Source organism: Dermacentor silvarum, chromosome 3 (assembly GCF_013339745.2).
Source record: "Dermacentor silvarum isolate Dsil-2018 chromosome 3, BIME_Dsil_1.4, whole genome shotgun sequence".
In the NCBI taxonomy this organism is placed as follows: Eukaryota; Metazoa; Arthropoda; class Arachnida; order Ixodida; family Ixodidae; genus Dermacentor; species Dermacentor silvarum.
In genome coordinates, this window is record NC_051156.1 from 234,283,140 (window position 1) to 234,300,679 (window position 17,540).

General features: G+C 43.9%; 1 protein-coding gene across 1 annotated transcript; it reads left to right on the forward strand.

Annotated features, from left to right (window-relative positions):
* Nucleotides 1-34: 34 nt before the first annotated feature.
* LOC119446878 (probable tRNA (uracil-O(2)-)-methyltransferase) lies at nucleotides 35-15,181 on the forward strand. Its single transcript, XM_049664477.1, has 10 exons — nucleotides 35-635; nucleotides 1,039-1,258; nucleotides 2,167-2,235; nucleotides 3,189-3,293; nucleotides 4,063-4,134; nucleotides 5,171-5,271; nucleotides 5,914-6,097; nucleotides 9,324-9,631; nucleotides 10,144-10,256; nucleotides 14,977-15,181. Exons 1-10 carry the CDS (start codon nucleotides 187-189, stop codon nucleotides 15,150-15,152), a joined length of 1,797 nt encoding a protein of 598 aa, XP_049520434.1. The 5' UTR covers nucleotides 35-186; the 3' UTR covers nucleotides 15,153-15,181.
* The last annotated feature ends 2,359 nt before the right edge of the window (nucleotides 15,182-17,540 follow it).

The window sequence follows — 17,540 nt, forward strand, 5'->3', positions numbered from 1 at the left end:
GCCATCGTAATCAATGGCGTCGTTTGCGTGGGTTGCGTTTCCATTGGTACCATTGGTTTGGCAATTGTTTGGCACGTGCGATTTGTGTTGGTGCTCTGCGTTTTAAAGCAACTTCTCCTCGTTTAAAGTCAACGTTAACTACTGCGCCGTGATTGTCGACTGACATGTTGCTAAAGAGTCGTTGAGATGTGGTTTAACGCGGACTGTTCTGCGGAAGTGCCAGGCAAGGATTCCTTCCAAACAGCTTTGAGAGTTTGGATCGACAAACCACACACTATCAATAGGCGATTGACTGGTGTCAAACCTCTCCGTGAGCGTCTGATCAAGCCCACTGTACTGAAGTCCGATGATTCGCTTACCGCTCTGACGGAACAGCTGAGCAGCGTGGACGTAGATGGACTTGGCAGTGTGCTGGAACCCCTGACCCATCATCCCGAATGCTCGTGGAGGGATGCTTCTGAAATCGTTGGTTATGTCCTGGAAAGAGACCTGTTGCCGAAGCAAATTGACCGTTTTTCTCCCGTTAGGGAGGTGGTGATTGTGTTCAGTGACTGTGCTGTGTTTTACAACGCCTCCAAAACATCCGCAGTGTCTCCCAGCATCACGTACAGGCTACGCTTGAGTGATGACTCGAGGTAATGCAATGTAGCGTTGTTGACCCATGATCAGGTCATGGCTGCGTTGTAGTGCACGTTAAAGAACACCAGGTGGTCAAAATTAATCCGGAGCCCTCCACTACGGCGTGCCTCGTAATCATACCTGGTTTTGGCACGTAAAATTCCAGAAAGCAGAAGAGAAGGTCATGGCTACCTGCAAACAAACCGTACAAAGCTTGGTGAATTGCGAGTGCACAATTCTTTTTATTTTCTTTATGTCTCATAGCACCAATGTCGTCACATTTGTAGAAACGACAGAACACTGCCACAGTGAGCTATGTAGTGCTACTGCATCATAATCTCGAAAAGTAGAACGCATTGTTTAAAGTTGAAGCGTGTTACCAGATGGGCAGTTAGACGCAATTCATTGATTTCATTCTAGAATTCATTTGGAATTCTTCAAGTTCAAGTGCGAAGATGAAATGTCGGGGGCGTCGTGGCTCAAGGACCACGTTCTGCCCAAGGTTACCAAGTGGGCTTGCAGCGAACCGATGACAAAGGGTAAGCAACTGGTGGTGCCCTCACTGAGCCAGGTGCCCATTGAAAAGTACAACACAATGTACTTCAACTTGAAGAAGAAGTACGGCAAACATCTTTGCAAGGTAAGTGATAAAGCGTGTTTTTGTAGAGGTGTAAGAGCTGCCAACTTTTAACACTGCCTGAGAAAAGTGGCCGGGGGATCAAAGTATGTTAGTTGGTACTGCAAAAAATCCCAGTTTTGGAAGAGCAGCCTGAAGCCGAGACAAAAGGAAATTTCTCGTGTTGCATACTCCTCCTAAGCCAGTCACCAACTGAAGCTATCATTGTTTCAAAAGTCCAGGACCGGGATAGCTTAACGATTGTATTCCTTTTTTCACTTTGTCAGTGGTCAAAGCAGCACCCCACCAACATTATCACTGGGATTGGCTGGTCATAAACGGTGGGCGGTAAAAAAAAAAAAAGAAAAAAAAAATTGTGAAAGGAATTTTTACATTATACTGGCCCAGCATATATTCACAGTTAGTGTAACTGTTGGTTGTAGTCGTATCTCCATGAGCCAATTGGTATATTAATGCAGCAACAGTCATTAAATGATTCCTTAAAGGTAGCATCAATGCATGCAGATTGTAGGATCATTCAACGGCATTGTTAGAACAAATCCTCGAACCGTATCCTCCTAAGTCAACCGCTGAGCTTTGTGTCCAACATTTTGTAGCAATGAATTGCATTCAATTAAAATAAATGCGTATTTAATGCATATTTATTTAGCAAGTTTTGTACCATTAGCGCAATGAAATATCTGCATCCTTATATGCTTACCTCTGGCGGATCTGTGGAAGCTTCAGAATAGGACTCTGACAGTGTGTTATAATTCCCTCTTTTGTTCAATCTTTAAATGCGCCTTGCATTAATATTTTCCAATACTGCTATTTTTGCCTGAAAATTAATAGGGCTCAACAAAAGTGTATTTTGCAAGTTCTTTCATTAAGTTGTTCCTGTGATTGCTAATAAATGTAATCCTTTTCTCTAGATCTGGCCTGAAACCACTGATCCCTTAAAATATGTGTATGAAGACATTGCCATTGCAAGCTACCTGTTGGTAAGCATTTGTCGCAGTGTTCCTATATATGGCTTGCATGGGTGTTGCCGCAGCTGCAGTGGAAGCAAGTTTTGTACCATTAGCACACTGAAAATGCTGCATCCTTATATGCTTACCTCCAGTGGATCGGTGAAAGCTTCAAAACAGGACTCCGACAATGTGTTTATAATGTGACACTGCAGCAACCTGTCACATATGAACCTGAGTGTTATGATTGCGGATATAACAAAATACTGTATACAAGAAGTAAATCGGAAATTTCATTGGCTGTGCTGTATGTCAACAAGTGCTCTACTGATGCAGTGAAGTTGAAAATGCGGGCTTATGTAGTGTTAATCATAGAAAAACAAATTTATGTTTGTATGCTGATCAGGACATTTAAACGTGCAGTAAAAAGTTGAAACATTTGCAGCCAACTTATAAATGTAGTCGTCCATATGTTTGAGTCTTCCATTGCACAGAAATAAATATTTCGGGTGTTCGCGTCATCTATAAACAGCAAACAGAGCTGTTATCTATATATATATATATATATATAACATGATTGCAGTTACAATGTGGTCATAAAATTGATGCTGACACTAGAAAGTGCCATCCCAAAAATACATAGAATTACGTCAGAAGTATGTTCTGTGTGATTGCCACTTTACAGAATGTTCATGACGAGCCTGTTTTCCTTTCAAAATTTTTATGCCTGCTTGTTTTTAACATATAGCTAGATTTGTAGGGTGTGGAAGCGAGTGTACTAGTAGCTGCAGACTAACTCGATTCCATCGTAAGGTTAAACAAAAGGCATTTTAATAACACTGACTTGGTCAGTGAAGCCCTGCTAGTAGTCGACAGTCCCCATTCTCTTCTCGTGCTCGACCATGCGCTTCTTTTCTTGCCCGCACGGCGCTTACTATAAAAACAAAGGGCACGACCGCATTTTTTTTCATGATCTTCCTTGGCAGGCCGTCTGGGACGAAGATAAGCAGAACGGTTGTGACGAGCCACCCACCTTCATCGACGTTGGCTGTGGCAATGGGCTCCTTGTCTATCTACTGACAGCTGAGGGGGTGAGTCTTGCTGAAGTCTAGCTTGGTGATGACAGGCATGTTCGTGCGTTTAACATCCACATAGCATGCTTTGGTGCCAAGTAAACGCTAATTGCATGCTACCTTGTTGGATATGTACAACTGACCGATACAACTACATCAAAACCACGAATTTCACTGCTCAAACATGGTTCCAGTTGAAGGTATCTTACTTTGATACGCTCCTCTGCATGGAAACAGTCGGGAATATCTATAATGAGGCATCACTAGGAGCAGGGACGTGGCTTTTGTGTGTAATACTCTATCTAAAGCGAACACCATAATTGGTTGTTCTGATAAATACATCGTAAGGCTTATGTTGGAGGTGATTTAATGTGAATAGCTGTTCAGCTACAAAAACGCAAAATCATATAATTCGAGCCTTAGTGGAGTCTTAGTGCCCGTGCTATGCAAGCCTCTATTGCTAGAAATTTTTACACAGTAATTTCTTCTATTTTGACTTTCAGAAACTGTTCCGTAAGTAAAGAATAAACGGTATGCAAATGTTTTATTCACTGCTTAATTTAAATTATGCCGTGTCTCAATCCGCGTTAAATGGTTCCTAGTATTTGTGCAGCCTTTGCTGCACTTTGTCAAGTATGCCGTAAGGCTCCTGTTTGGAAACCTACCTTTGAGCTCTTTGCTGTGAGCTCGTGGTTAAAATACAGTGTGTGGAATAATGAATCTCGTGTAACTCGACTGTCACTGCTGTTGATGCCAGGGTGAGTAACAAATTAATTTTTTGATGCAGTACGATGGTGTTGGTGTGGACGTGAGAAGACGAAAAATATGGGACGTCTTTGGAAGCACTACGAAATTACTGGTGAGTAGGCGTCAGACATTTAGGAAAATGTATTATGGTGGAGCTGATGGAAAAGCTCTCACCTGCGGTGAAATCTTTTTTGAAGCCTTGAATTCTCAGACATGAAACTGAAAGGCAAGGGTAAGTTAGGTGATGATGCTCACAAGATCATCTTGAGGTGACTTCATCTTCTGTTTGCTTGAACTCGTTCGCTATTGAGACAAGTGATGTGACCACACAAGAGGGACCTGCAAGATCACAATGGGCTTCCATAGTCTTGGAAGCCAGTGTGTGAATAAAAATACCAGCTCATATTTCCCACTGCTAACCTGACTGACTTACTAAGCTGTGCTTACATGATTTGTTTGTGCGATACAATTTTATTTGTTCTTTTTTGTACAACTACCAGCTCGAGAACGTAGTTCATAATATATTTGGAACCATGCTCTCAATATAATGTGAGATTATGTTTATGTTCTGACTTTGTGCTTTAGAATGCATTTCACTTGGGCGGGTCAATTTGTTTTCTGGCATGCTTGACGGTCGGGGAAATGAAGGGTACAGAGGTGTGGTGTGCATAATGGTTGAAATGTTCACCTTACATAAAATTGTTTTACATGTCAGATGCGAGTCACAAAAATGTGCAGTGACTGAAAGTAAACGACATAAGATATTGCTTGAACTGTGAGTAGCTGTATACTACGCAATCCCATATCCCCAGACATGATACAAATTATCAAACGTTTCGTATGTTGGTGTTTCAGCTTTCAGTTTAGATAAATAATGTACACGGAAGTGTGGTTAGCTGATGTCATCCAAAGTGGACAGGCATCTGTAATAGCTGACGGTCAAATTTTTATGGCTTCCTTGTTCCAAAAACTTCTTTGAGCAGCTGTATCCTAGGTGTCAGTGCTGTTCTTGACATATCAACTCTTTAATGCAATTCACCACTTGAAATTGAAGTAATAGCTATGTTGTGCCTGTACAGTTATTGCGTAGCAGCACAAGACAATAGATTTCATGCTGATGTTTCACCCCGACTCTATTGTTCTTGTAGGAGCAGCCCATCACGCCTGAAACACGTTTCCCAGAATACACTTGGTGGATTGGAAACCACTCAGACGAGCTGACCCCATGGATACCGTACCTGGCCTCAAGGTGACAGTGTTTGAAGTTTTCTGCCCAGAGACTATTTTAATGCCATGTTGTCGGGTCAAGCTAAGTAAACTCTGATAATGTGTCGCACATTAATACAATGCATATATGGTATGCACTTTTTATTAGCCTAAACTTCACTAAGTTGTGTGTAGGGTGTGTAGAATAGCAGTGTGGGAAAAGAAGTGACAGGCTTAATGGGTTGAAGCCTCCCAGTAGCTCCCAAATCCCCAACAGTTTAAGCTGTTTAAATGGCACAGTCATCACATCATGTTGCCTCTTTCCCAAAAGCACCCTCTTCCTCCCTTCCCAATGAAAACATCTGACTGTGTCGGTGCTTCGTTTTTCAGGTTGCTTACATAAACATTCAAATTAATTTTCTGTCTGTATGTTTCTAGCATCAAGATACTGTAGTAGTAGCGAGAAAGTTTCTAGTTGCCTCTACCCTTTTGCACCTGAGTTGTGCTATTGAGCAGGAACAGAGTGCAGAGGCATTGAAATGTGAACATGTTTTGTCTCACAGCTTGTGTCTTTTATCTGTCATTAATGTGGCACATCATTGCTAGCAGGCCGGAAAGACCATTTGAAATAAGGTGCAGTAGGAAAGTTTTCCTGAAGTAGACTTGTACCAATGTCTGTCAACAGATCAAGACCAGATGCACGGGTGTTCCTGCTGCCCTGCTGTCCTTTCACCTTTCATGGGAAGTACCAGCGGCAGCACGGTGGCATGAGCCAGTACCAGTCGTACCTGCTTTTCCTGCAAAGCCTCTGCCACGACCTTGGCTTTGATGTCACTTTGGACAGACTACGCATCCCTTCCACCAAGAGGGTGAGGAATGAGGGTTGGCATTGTCTCCACCAATCACAAGTTCCTCACGGAAACTTGAAATTTTGCTGTGTACCAGATCTGATTAAAACTCCACTGTGTGTACATGCTCTTCAATAGTTTGAGATGAAGAATATGGCATCTCAGGCTGCAGAGCTTCCAATGTGACTATAGTGGGAAATCAGCAGTCTGAAAAAGTGGCTGGCCCTGTGCTGTGCATGGCAGTAATCACTTATGGTGCATTTTGCGCAGACATACCATATTTTTGTGGGTTTAACCCGCACCCCCAATTACAACAGCCCAAAAAGAAGAAAAAAATAAAAATATCCGGGTGTATAATCCGTGGCAATAACTGCATATAACAATGCTCAAATCTCTGCAATCAAAGTCTCCACTTGCGGATGCACGACTCATCCACGTCGTATCTTTGACTAGCGGCTTGGTTCCACCATTCTTTGGCGATGCTGGCAAAGCTGTATTCACATGCCGGCGTTATCGTGGATGAATCAGTCACGTGGTATGTGGTGTGAATCGGGTCACTTTGCAGCTAGCACTCGCACAACAGCAGATGGAGAAGCCCTTGCATAGGCAACGGCAACAGAGCAAATGCGACCGAGCCGAAAATCCGAGCGGTGATTTGGCTCACCACCATATCACAAAGTGCTTCGTGCGGACCGAGGGCGCACTGCAAAAACGGGTGGCATATGAGTTTAGTAGTTAGTGAATAGAGCGTGCAGCATGCGATTCACTAACTACCAAACGCAATATAGCGACCCGTAAAGAGGAGAAGAATTGGCAGCCATGAAAAAGGGGAGAAGGGAGCTTCAACACGTAGAGGTGGGTAGATGGAACATTTGTACGCAGACATTCATTTCGCAGCCTGTGAGGTGTATGACCAAGCGAGCTTTCATGGCATTCGAGAGCTTTAGCTTGTCCATAAACGTGGTACCCTTTACGAAATACCACGTTACCAGAGCCGTGGACGGCAGTAGCAGCGCTGGTAGGGACACCTTGTGATACTTGGTCCAACTGCAACATGTTTGAAACATTTGTGTCACGTGTGTTGATTATATGGCACTACCAATGCTTCACAACAGCACTTATCGCGAACATAGCAGTATGCTATGTTCTGTCCGTGTTCTCTCCGGTTGAAGATTGTGCCACAAGATGGCACCACCAATGTGGCTGTTCACGCAAACGTTTCCAGTAACTCACCGTTGTATTCTAGAGCGTCCCACTCAGCCCTCCACCTCGACTCAAGAAAGTATATGGCAGTGCCTGCCCTCGACAGCAGTAATCACTGCGCTTCGTGGTCATCCACAGCATTTCTTGAGAAGTGTAGAGTCTTCGTTGGTCGAGGGGCAGCACTATGCTCTACTCGGTGGAGTGGAGGAAGAGCTTCGAGTCGAGGATCGTTTGAGAATACGGGTGTCAATCACTTCCAAGGAGGGTAAGACAGTAAACCCTCATTGTAACGAAGTGAATGGTAAGGTGAAGAAATGATGTATAAGTGGTAATTTGATAAATGCAACTGCTCCATAAAAGTTAAAAAATTACAGCTGAGATAGGACAACAACTCTGTGGAGGTCTAAGTCTGGGATATTCACTGAAGCAAACCTTTATTGAGGTGTAAGAAAAGCGCTCAGCTGGGTCTGTCGAGTAGAATGCAGCCTTGTCTAGGTTATAAATGTTTTTTCTATTCATATTGCTGAAGTAGGGAGCTCAGCCGATGCTTACGCCATCCCTCCATGGTGTCACGGTCCACGGCTGCGCTTTCTCCAACACTCGATTTTGAGGACACTCCATGCCATCTCTTGAAGGGTTCAAGCCAGCCACTGCTACATTTAAAATCTTGCTTGTCCATTTGGAGGGCTAGAGCTTCAGCTTTTGCCGTCGGTACAGGCCCATTTACAATTTACAGGGAAGTTTGCACTTCTGGTGTCTTTCAGCCACTCAAGAAGTGCACTCTTCACTTCAGGACACTTGGAATCACAGTTGTGCTTTCATTTGGCTGAGAAGCTGTTCTCGAAACCGTTCAGTTACAGCTTCCTTGTTCTTCAGTACAGTTGGCAACTTTGATCGTGGTATGCCGAATTGCTTTGTGATTTCACATTTCTGCCAGCCACACCTTTCCGTGTCATGTATCAAAAGAACTTTTTGCTCTAAAGTCAGCCACTTTTGCACAGGGAGTGGCAGTGGCATTTCCCACTGCGGACCACAGAAGCACATGCGAGGCACGCGTACAGAAGCAATCCACAAACCTCGTGTTCACAAAGCTTGCAGCGAGCGATGTGAACACATACAAAAGCACAGAGGCAGTAGTGCATCTTGGTTCAGGCAGTTAGGGTGACCTTGGGCGACATGGTGCATGCCGGCTATGAAGAAGGCTGTGCAGAGTAACATCTGTTTTGTTGTGCACTTCTTCCACATTGCCACGGCACCATGGCAGCGGCGCTCGTGGCTAACGCGTGAGCGCAACATGGAAGAAAAGGGTGCGCAGGCACTGCAGTGATGGTAGCTGGTGATGGAAGAGGGTAGCTTGCCACTGATGACACATGGGCACAGCATGGAGGAAAAGGGGACGCAGGCATCGCGATGTTGTAGCTGGCGATGCAGAATATCACTCACTCGCTCGGCCCAAGAGGCACTGAGTGCCGCCATGAGTGTGCTCCCACTCCTAGCTTGTTTGCTCTAAGGGTAAGCGGAGCAGCCACTCGGTATGCTTCAAGCAATCTGGTTTGAAATATGTGTGTTCTGGTTCGGACTGGGGGAAATTTCGATTAAAGCGATAATTCAAGTAAAACAGTTTCGTTATACCGAGGGTTGACTAGATTTACTTACAATCTATCATTGTAATCCTACTTTAAGAGACTCTCTTTTGTCACCACCATTGTACATTTCTTCCAGAAACGATCATCAGTTCAAAGTTGACGTGCCATGTTGCCGCACGAACACCCACTTCAATTCATTCATTCCCACAACAAGCAACGACTGGAACCGCCTTCCCGCTTCCATTGTTTCACTCGTAAATATGCACGAATTCAAACAAGCCCTTGTTAACCACTTTTTGTAACCTCACTACGCTGCTAAAATGTGTTTTTTTTTTTTTTGTGTGTGTTTACACTACCCACTCCTCTCTGTAATGCCTCGGCCTTGAGAGAAAATAAATGAAATAAAATGAAGTTAAAGCTCTATTGTCATAATAAGTGTTCTACTTGGCTTCCCACAGATTTGCTTGGTATGCAAGCCAGGAGAGCGAAAAGACCGGCGAGCCGCTGCTGACGACATTGAGGGCTTCATTCCGAGCCGCATCGACTTGCAGCAGGAGACTCGACTAAAGCAAGAGCACGAGGTGCATGCAGAAAAGTTTGAGCCAAGAGCCAAGACGGAGGCTGTCCGCAACTGTACTCAGCTGGACAGGGATTTTCTGGACTGCACGGTGGACCTCTTGGCCAGGAAGCTCCTCCAAATGGGTGCCGACTCACCCTGTGGGTCACCCGAGTCTCCAGAACAAGACCATTGGCTGAAGGGAGGCAAGTTGAGCTTCACTTTATTTTTGTTTGTTTATTTTTGTGTCACTGGAGTCCCCGTTGTCATCCAGAAAGCAGCATGAGCTGACGAGGGGCACAGTAGATGTGAAATGTACTGAAGAAGGATGAACTGTTGGACTAGTTGGTCTTGCATAACTGCGGAGAGGACTTATACTAAAAAAGATGTCCCCCCTTTCTTAGCTGAGTCCCCTCTTTGTGATGTGAAATGGTTTCATACAATCACAGCAAAATTTTGGACTAAATTGAAAAGCCTTGTTTCTGGTAGTACAGATACAAAGCAACGACCGCGCAGAATTTTTGCATTTGAAATACAAGCAGATGTAACACAATTGGCATATTTACACCAAACTCAAAGAAACACCGCCATTACTGCGCTCCAGAAATGACGCGGAACCCGGAATGTGAAACGCCTTGTTCCAAAGTCGCGCTACTGTCAGTGGGTGGTCTGGGTATTATAAGGACTGACGTGTCTTTCTTCAACATGTATTTTGCAGGCAGCCTCCATCTGAGTGAGCTTGCAGAAGTGCTAAGCAAAGATGACCTAAACATGTTGAAGAGCCAGTGTGGGGGCCTCCAGACACTGATCAGAAACCACAAGCACATTTTTCAGGGTAAGTTTTGTCGTACATGGATGTACGAGCAGAGCACCGTCCACTATCATCATTGTCATCAACGGCACAGCTAGGCACGAGCGTGTGAGCTCTTGTATGGCCAGCCTAGTTTGTATGTAGCCTTGTGATAACTAGCAGGTTCTTGCATACCTCAATAATATCTGTCCTATGACCATGTAGGTAGTCCTTTGCTTCCCTCAGTTACGCAACAAGTATGGTGCAAGGGAAATAATAACAAGAATTAGACCTGTATGGATGGCGATAAATCGACACATTGTCCCACTGATGGGACAATGTGGCCATTGTGAGCACTTCACCTTCAGTGTGTGCTCTGAAGTGTACATGCTCTGCAAGATGGTGAAACACACATTGCGCATGACGCGTTGCCTTGAGCCAGCTGGGGTGCAGAGTATATATTTAACGCAACAACAGGAGGTGAAGTTGTAAACAAAGGTCTCTAAACAAAAGTTGTAAACAAAGACATCCACTCTGAAATTAACTGATACAGTTCACATTTAGTTGTTTGATCAGTGCAAGGCACTGAGACTATTCTATGTTGTGTGGCTGTTCTTAAATTGAAATTTTTTGTCAAATGTTAAATTTTTTACCATTGTTGTGGTCTCTAAACTTTTCCTCCCAAGGGCACATAATGCACCCAAGTCTCTGTGCTCGCACTTTCAAATTTTATTTTGTTAGCACTGATACACCAAGTGAAAGCAAGGGTGGGTTACTCGTTTAGTGCTCAATGCTTTATTTAGAACTGGCCGTGTCAGACACTGTGGTCTCCAACCAACTTTAGTGGCACCTGTAGCAGGTACTATCATCTTTTTTTATCATCATCGTGTTTCCTGAGCAGAAGCTGCCAGATAACCTTGTTGCCCATCAAGAATTCAATCTTGCTTCTGTGATGTGCGAGCTGTTGTGAGCCTGGTCTTCTGCTTTCACTTTTTTGGGAGTGCTCACTGCTGTCATTCCATTACCGTCATGACATTCAGTATTCACTGCCATGATTGCCCCTAGTTGTTGTCATTGTTGACAGGCCATGGGCCAGCTTAGTCAACTACCATTCTTTCCGCATTTTTGTCCAAATGTAACCTCATGCAACTGAAACCTTTATCGAATGCAACTTGCATGGTTTCAGCACTGAAAATAGACTGTAATGCATATCTTCATTTCTAAGTACAGTGTGCAGCGATTGAAACCCGATACTCAGAGTGCTAAGGACAACAAGCTGATTAATTATGATAAATACAATGAAAGTGAGAGCCTTTGTATACGCATTGTGACTGCATTTGGTCTCCTACTGATCTGTGCTGATGAGCGCTGGTTGCAAAATTGTCTGAGCATCGCATTTCAGTCCCTGAGCACTGTACCTTAGTTACTGATAGCTTGCTGCATTCTTGTTATGAAATGCTAGGAGACTCTCGGGCATCTGCAGCCCTGCGTTTTCTTGCCCAACATCTGCGAGCATTAAACATGAAAAATTTTCCAATATTCGATTCGATATCGGACTTCCTTTTTCTTGATTTGATTCGATAATCAATTCGAAATGTACTATTCGGTATTCGCACACCTCTAATCCTAGGTATACACACTATATACCATAATACCTTGCTATAGTGAAGTTGAAAGTATAGCTGCACTTTGTTAGTACTACAGTTAAACCTGCTTATAACGAACCTCCATATAACGAATTCCTGGATATAACGAAGTTTTTCTATTCCCCACCGTTACTTCATAGAAGCACATGTATTTGAGACCTCTACGTAACGAAATGGCAGCGGGAGACCCCCTTGATATAACGAATTTTCCCCTCCGACAACCTAGAAATTTCACCCCAAATTTTGTCATTTTTGCGCGAGCAGCAACCGGAAGCACCTTCTCCGCCGCGACGGAATGCGAAGCGAGCACACGTGTACGTGCGTGCGAGCGTGTGCGAGGCAGGCCTGCATCCCTCGACCTGGCGATCTTACCGCCACGGGCATGACCTTTCCCCCTCCATTCATTCAAACCTGATCCTGCCGCTTCCTGCAGCTGGCCTAGCCCGCCAAGCCGGCACTCTCTCCTTTTCCAGTTGATGTTGCCGACGCGCTGGTACAGGCTGTGACGCATCACACTCGATGAGCACGGACACGCGCTGTCAAAGGCTGGCGGCGTGTGGAAGCGCCGCTAGAGAAGCGAGCGAAGTGACCTTCGTGCTGTTGTCTATCGCTTCAACACAAACTGAGCGCCGAGAACACACAGCACGTACAAAGCTACGAGCCGCCGACGCATCTACTGTTTCTGGCAGCCCGCGGGTAGCCAGAAGTGGAAAATCGAAGAAGCCCACTAGACTCTGCCCCAACGCAGATCGCTTTCAAGATACGGCCCGCGCGACCTCGCGCCGCCGTGCAGTATGCAGTTGATGCCAGAGTGCAGTACAACGCCACCCCGCTATCCCTCCCCCCTCGCTCCCTCGCCGGTACCTTGTGCACAACGGAAGAAGGCGCGCTTCCTCCCTGCTTTTCTTTCTTCCGCGCATGAGTTAGACACTGTCGTCGGCTCCCCTCGCACATTTTAACTCGCACATTCAGCATACGGCGCACCGCGGCTACGTTATCACCCTTGGACTTTATACGGAACATCTATGAGCCAAAACCAATTTTAGGGCCACAACGCGTCATAGAAACCGTCTTTAAATAGCAAATACGGATCTCAAGGGCCATACTTTTGCTGGCGGAAACCGAAAATACGTCGCAGTTGTCGCCCCCGGCACTTTGGGCGGCCAATGCCATCATCAAGCCACCAAGCCAAGCGACATGAAAAGTCAAAATGGCCGCTCGGGCCGGCGCAGGGTGGCAGTTCGCAACGTATGATGCGGGAACGGTCCCACAGTTCCAATGCAACAGCGGGGTTACTAATGCATTGGGTTCTATGGGAGCTGTGCCGGGACCCGCCGAAAACGACGTAACAGCCAGGAAAACGCAGCCCCCGGGAACGTAACAGTGGGGTTCTACTGTAACACTATACGACGCTATGACGCTATCGTGACGCTCGCTCTTCGTTTTCGATGCCTCGTGCTTGTGTGAAACGACACGCGTCCACGCATCCTGTACCTGGTATGACATTCCAAGGATGAGTGCTTCGACGAAAACGGAAAACGGGTGCACGTTACAATTGAGGGCGCGTTAGAATCTAGTAATTACGGTAAGCGTTTCTTTTTCGAATTTTCGTGCCGGACCTGCATATAACGAAATCCTCTTTATAACGAAATTTTTCGGGAATTTGTCAATTTCGTTATATCCAGGTTTAACTGTATATTCATTATGTCGCTGTAAAGATAGTCTGCCCTCGTGGAGGACATTGGCTTTCATGAAAAGAAAAGGGGTGGGGGGCTACAGTTTATAACCACTAGGTAACCATATGTAAAAATTCGCTGCATACCGGAGAAGGACCGCGAAGCGAGATGACTGCTTTCTGTAATGCAGCTGTTAACACTAATCCATTTTCACCATCATTGTGTGTGATGCAAGTAGCGCGATGCAAGATCAAGTAGCGATGCAAGATCAACTAGCGATGCGACAGGCCTTACTGTGTTTCTTGAGGGCACCGGCGGAGTGCTGCAAGCCTAATTTCGTAAAACGCTTGTTGCCGTATGCAGGCGGATGCTTATAAACGTTAAAGAAGTATCTCTTAACGCTGTCATCCAGTGACGGGCTTTGCATTTGATCACAGGCTGGCATGTTCAAGTATAATGCTGTTAAGCCAAGCAATTACCGCAAATATCAGCAGTAGCCGTAATTTGCAACAATTCATAAATTCTTTTCCTACTTTTATTATTTGTCATGCTGAACGTCCAATCCCTGCAATAACGGCGGCGCACCTTTGTCAAAGCTAGTGTGCAACAGATTATCGCAGTCATGGTTAGAGCATGCACTGTATGTACAGTCGTGAGGACAAGTCTAGAGACCACGACAGCAGCAAGAAATGTAAATTTATTATAGCAAATTCTTGCAACGTGGAATTATATCAATGCTTTACATTGACGAAGTAGGCGCACCTAGGCTGTACTTGATCTCAGCCTGCATGCCTGGCTGCCAAGATGTAATTTTTGATGGCATTCGTGGTCTCTAGACTTTTGCTTGCGACTATACATATTTTAGAGGGGTGTGTATAATAGTACATCAATTTTGTCTGCTTTGGATGTATTATTAGGTGCAGTTTGCATAACTGTAACATCATTTTTTTATTGCCAAGTTACAGAGTTGTAAAATTAAAAGTTAATTTTTTTTTATTTTGAGATCTTGCAGCTTTCAACAATTTTATTTTAAAAAACTGGCCACCTTAAATAATTGATCTGTTTCCCACAGTCACTAGGTCTGAACTTTTTTCTTTTATATGCATTAAACATTGTCAAACTTGGTGCCGTGGTTGCCGAGTAAAACGATTTCTGCGTTTCCATGTACCTTGTGATGAATTCCACAAATCGCACCATTAGGCAATGGTGCGCCCTTCTACGATGATGATTGGATGAAACGGTACCCTAGTGCACACTGGGGCGATTTGCTGAATTCATCATTACATAGGAGCCCCCAAGCTTAAGCTTTAAATCTGCCCATACGACAGGGGTTGATTTGCAATGTGTCTCCCATTTGAGCAGTGCCGTATATTCCTTTGGAGCAATATAAAATTGTTGTCTGTCAGTGTTCTTGCATAACAAGGATGGTTTGAATAATTTCAGTTGACAAGGGCCTGGTATCCCTCAACGTTCCCAAGTCTGCAGTCGAGAATGAGGGGTCTTCAAAAAAGAACTCGGCCACGAAGCCACGGGGAAAACGGAAACATTGTTGGTTCCACCGGAACCATCCGCAGGGCTGCCCGCTTCAGGGCGACGAGTGCACTTTCATTCATGAGTAATAAACAACTTTCTACGCACGATAAAAAAATATATATATTGTTCTTGTGTGTTGTACTTGGCAGCCACACTGCTGTAGTGGTGGGTTTAGGGTGTACTGGAAGCGAAATGAAAACTTGGATCTCAATTTTGTCACAAGTTTCATGGTACTCACTGTGCCTTGAAATCACTAGCACTGCGGTTACTTTAACCTTGCGCACACAAGATAGGTGGCAGCACTATAGTAGTACTACTCCGTACTACTATAGAAGGCAACATTACAAAGGCGAAAGACTATACTTCTCACACTGCTCTCGTATTTGCGACCAAAAATAGTGCGTCACGAATGAAAACGCGATATAGGTGTGCGTCATGTAATTCAACCTTTATGTAACAAAATATGATATAATTATTACATGGGCGATGTTGCAGATCTGAAGCTATTTACATTTTTTTTTATTGCATTAGTTTGCCTTACGGCACCATTTACAATTCAATTCTGGCCGATAGCCAGTAAAGATGTCGCTGCAGAAAAGTCCTGCACAGCTGCATGCAGAGACCCACCTGTCACCCACTTCGCAGTGAACGTGTTAAAAGGTGCTCTGAACTGTTAAGATACTTTTGCGTGTTGGCTGTATGGTATGATTCGAGTTTTTCCTTCAGTGCAGGAGCAAATACGAGAATAACATATCTTCATAACATATCTTCAAAAGAGTTGCATGTTGGGCTAGTTGGTATTTTGACATAAGAACCATCTTGAAATGCAGTGCAACGGGACGGCACAACAGAGAGGAAGACGAACACAGGCGCGCCTGTGTTCGTACATTGCTATAAAGTAACTTGTCCTGCTTACAGCTGGCAAACTGTAGTGGAATACTAAAAATGAAGTACTAGCAAGTTATGCTGGAATTTAACATAAAACAAAATGCAATTTGATGGCATTGTTCTCGAGAACTCTCCGGTGCAATCTCTTCAGTGATCTGTTGGTGCCATTCGGAGGAGTTGTGTGTACTGCCCGTTGTTGGGCTCTGGCTTAAAGAAAACAATAGCATATGGAAGAACATGACTTACAAGATGATGATACAATACAGGGTGATCATTTTTAACTTTCATGGCATTTTTAAAGATAACCGGTTGCAGATAACATAATTGTAGCCCTTCAGCTGGATTATTCAGAGAGGCGGATATTTCTTGCACGAGAAATCAAAATACATATTCAACTTATTAACAAAAATCCACTAATTATCTTTTGAGTCAATTATTTTACGGCACATATTGCAATTTACCATTTGTAGCCGGTGAGTTTGCAAGGCGTATCCACTTGGAATGAATTCCCAGAATGGCACCAGTTTGGAGATACGTGCCATCAAACATGCCCTAAAAATGCAGTGTTGTTCAACTTACTTTTTTAACAAAACACTCTTTTATGCATTGAAGCACAAAAGTAACGAGAATGCCCATGTATTTCGTCCCACACTTTGGGAAATATATCGAAACTGGTGTCATCCTGGAAATTAATTTTAAGTGGATACGTCTTGCAAGCTCAATGGCTACAATTTTCTTTTTATTTATTTATTCATACTGCAGGCCAACGTATGGCCCATGCAGGAGGGGCAATAGAGTTGACAAGTAATGACAAAAAATAGACAAAAAATAGGAAAATATAAACAGTGCATGAAAAGGATGCAGCCCATGGCCACGTTATAAATTCAAAATGTAATATGTAACTACAAGAAAAAGAACCGCACATTTGAATTTATACGTGGATGAAAAAAAAGCTGTGCCAAACAACAATCGGGCACTAGACATAACTAAATACACGAAATTTCACATAAATAAACGAGAAAATAGGTACAAATACTGCTTATGGTTGTAATAATTTATGTGACAAATAGTTTTCTAACTCATTTGTGAAGTTCGCTGATTGTAGTACATCAACAGGGAGGGAATTCCATTCGTTTATAGTACGCGGATAAAAACTATTCATGTGAGATTTTGTTTTAGCAAATATTGGCGTAAGGGAAAAGTTGTGTCTATGTCTTCTTGTTCGAGCAATAAGAGGCATTACATAAGGAGGCAATTGAAGCCCGATTTTTCCATTTATGATGTTATGTAAAAACTGGAGACGACTAACTTTACACCTGTGTTCTAGTGAACTGATTTTATTTCTAAGCATTAGTTGGGACGGGGAATCCTCTCTTTTATATTTTCCAAAGATAAATCTAACGGCCTTCCTTTGTACACGTTCCAAACTCATGATGTCCTTCTTGGTATGAGGATCCCATACAACCGCCGCGTATTCAAGTTTCGATCGCACGAATGTGTTATATGCTAAAATTTTGGTGTTTACCGGTGCCTTTTTAAGTTTCCTTTTCAAGAACCATAATTTGCGCAAAGCTGCTGAACATGTA

Excerpts from the sequence above, each read along its gene's own strand:
- LOC119446878 (XM_049664477.1), top strand. The coding sequence starts at position 187 with ATGTGGTTTAACGCGGACTGTTCTGCGGAAGTGCCAGGCAAGGATTCC. Across the intron at positions 636-1,038 it reads CGCTTGAGTGATGACTCGAG|AATTCATTTGGAATTCTTCA; the intron begins GTAATGCAATGT and ends ATTTCATTCTAG. Across the intron at positions 6,098-9,323 it reads GCATCCCTTCCACCAAGAGG|ATTTGCTTGGTATGCAAGCC; the intron begins GTGAGGAATGAG and ends GGCTTCCCACAG.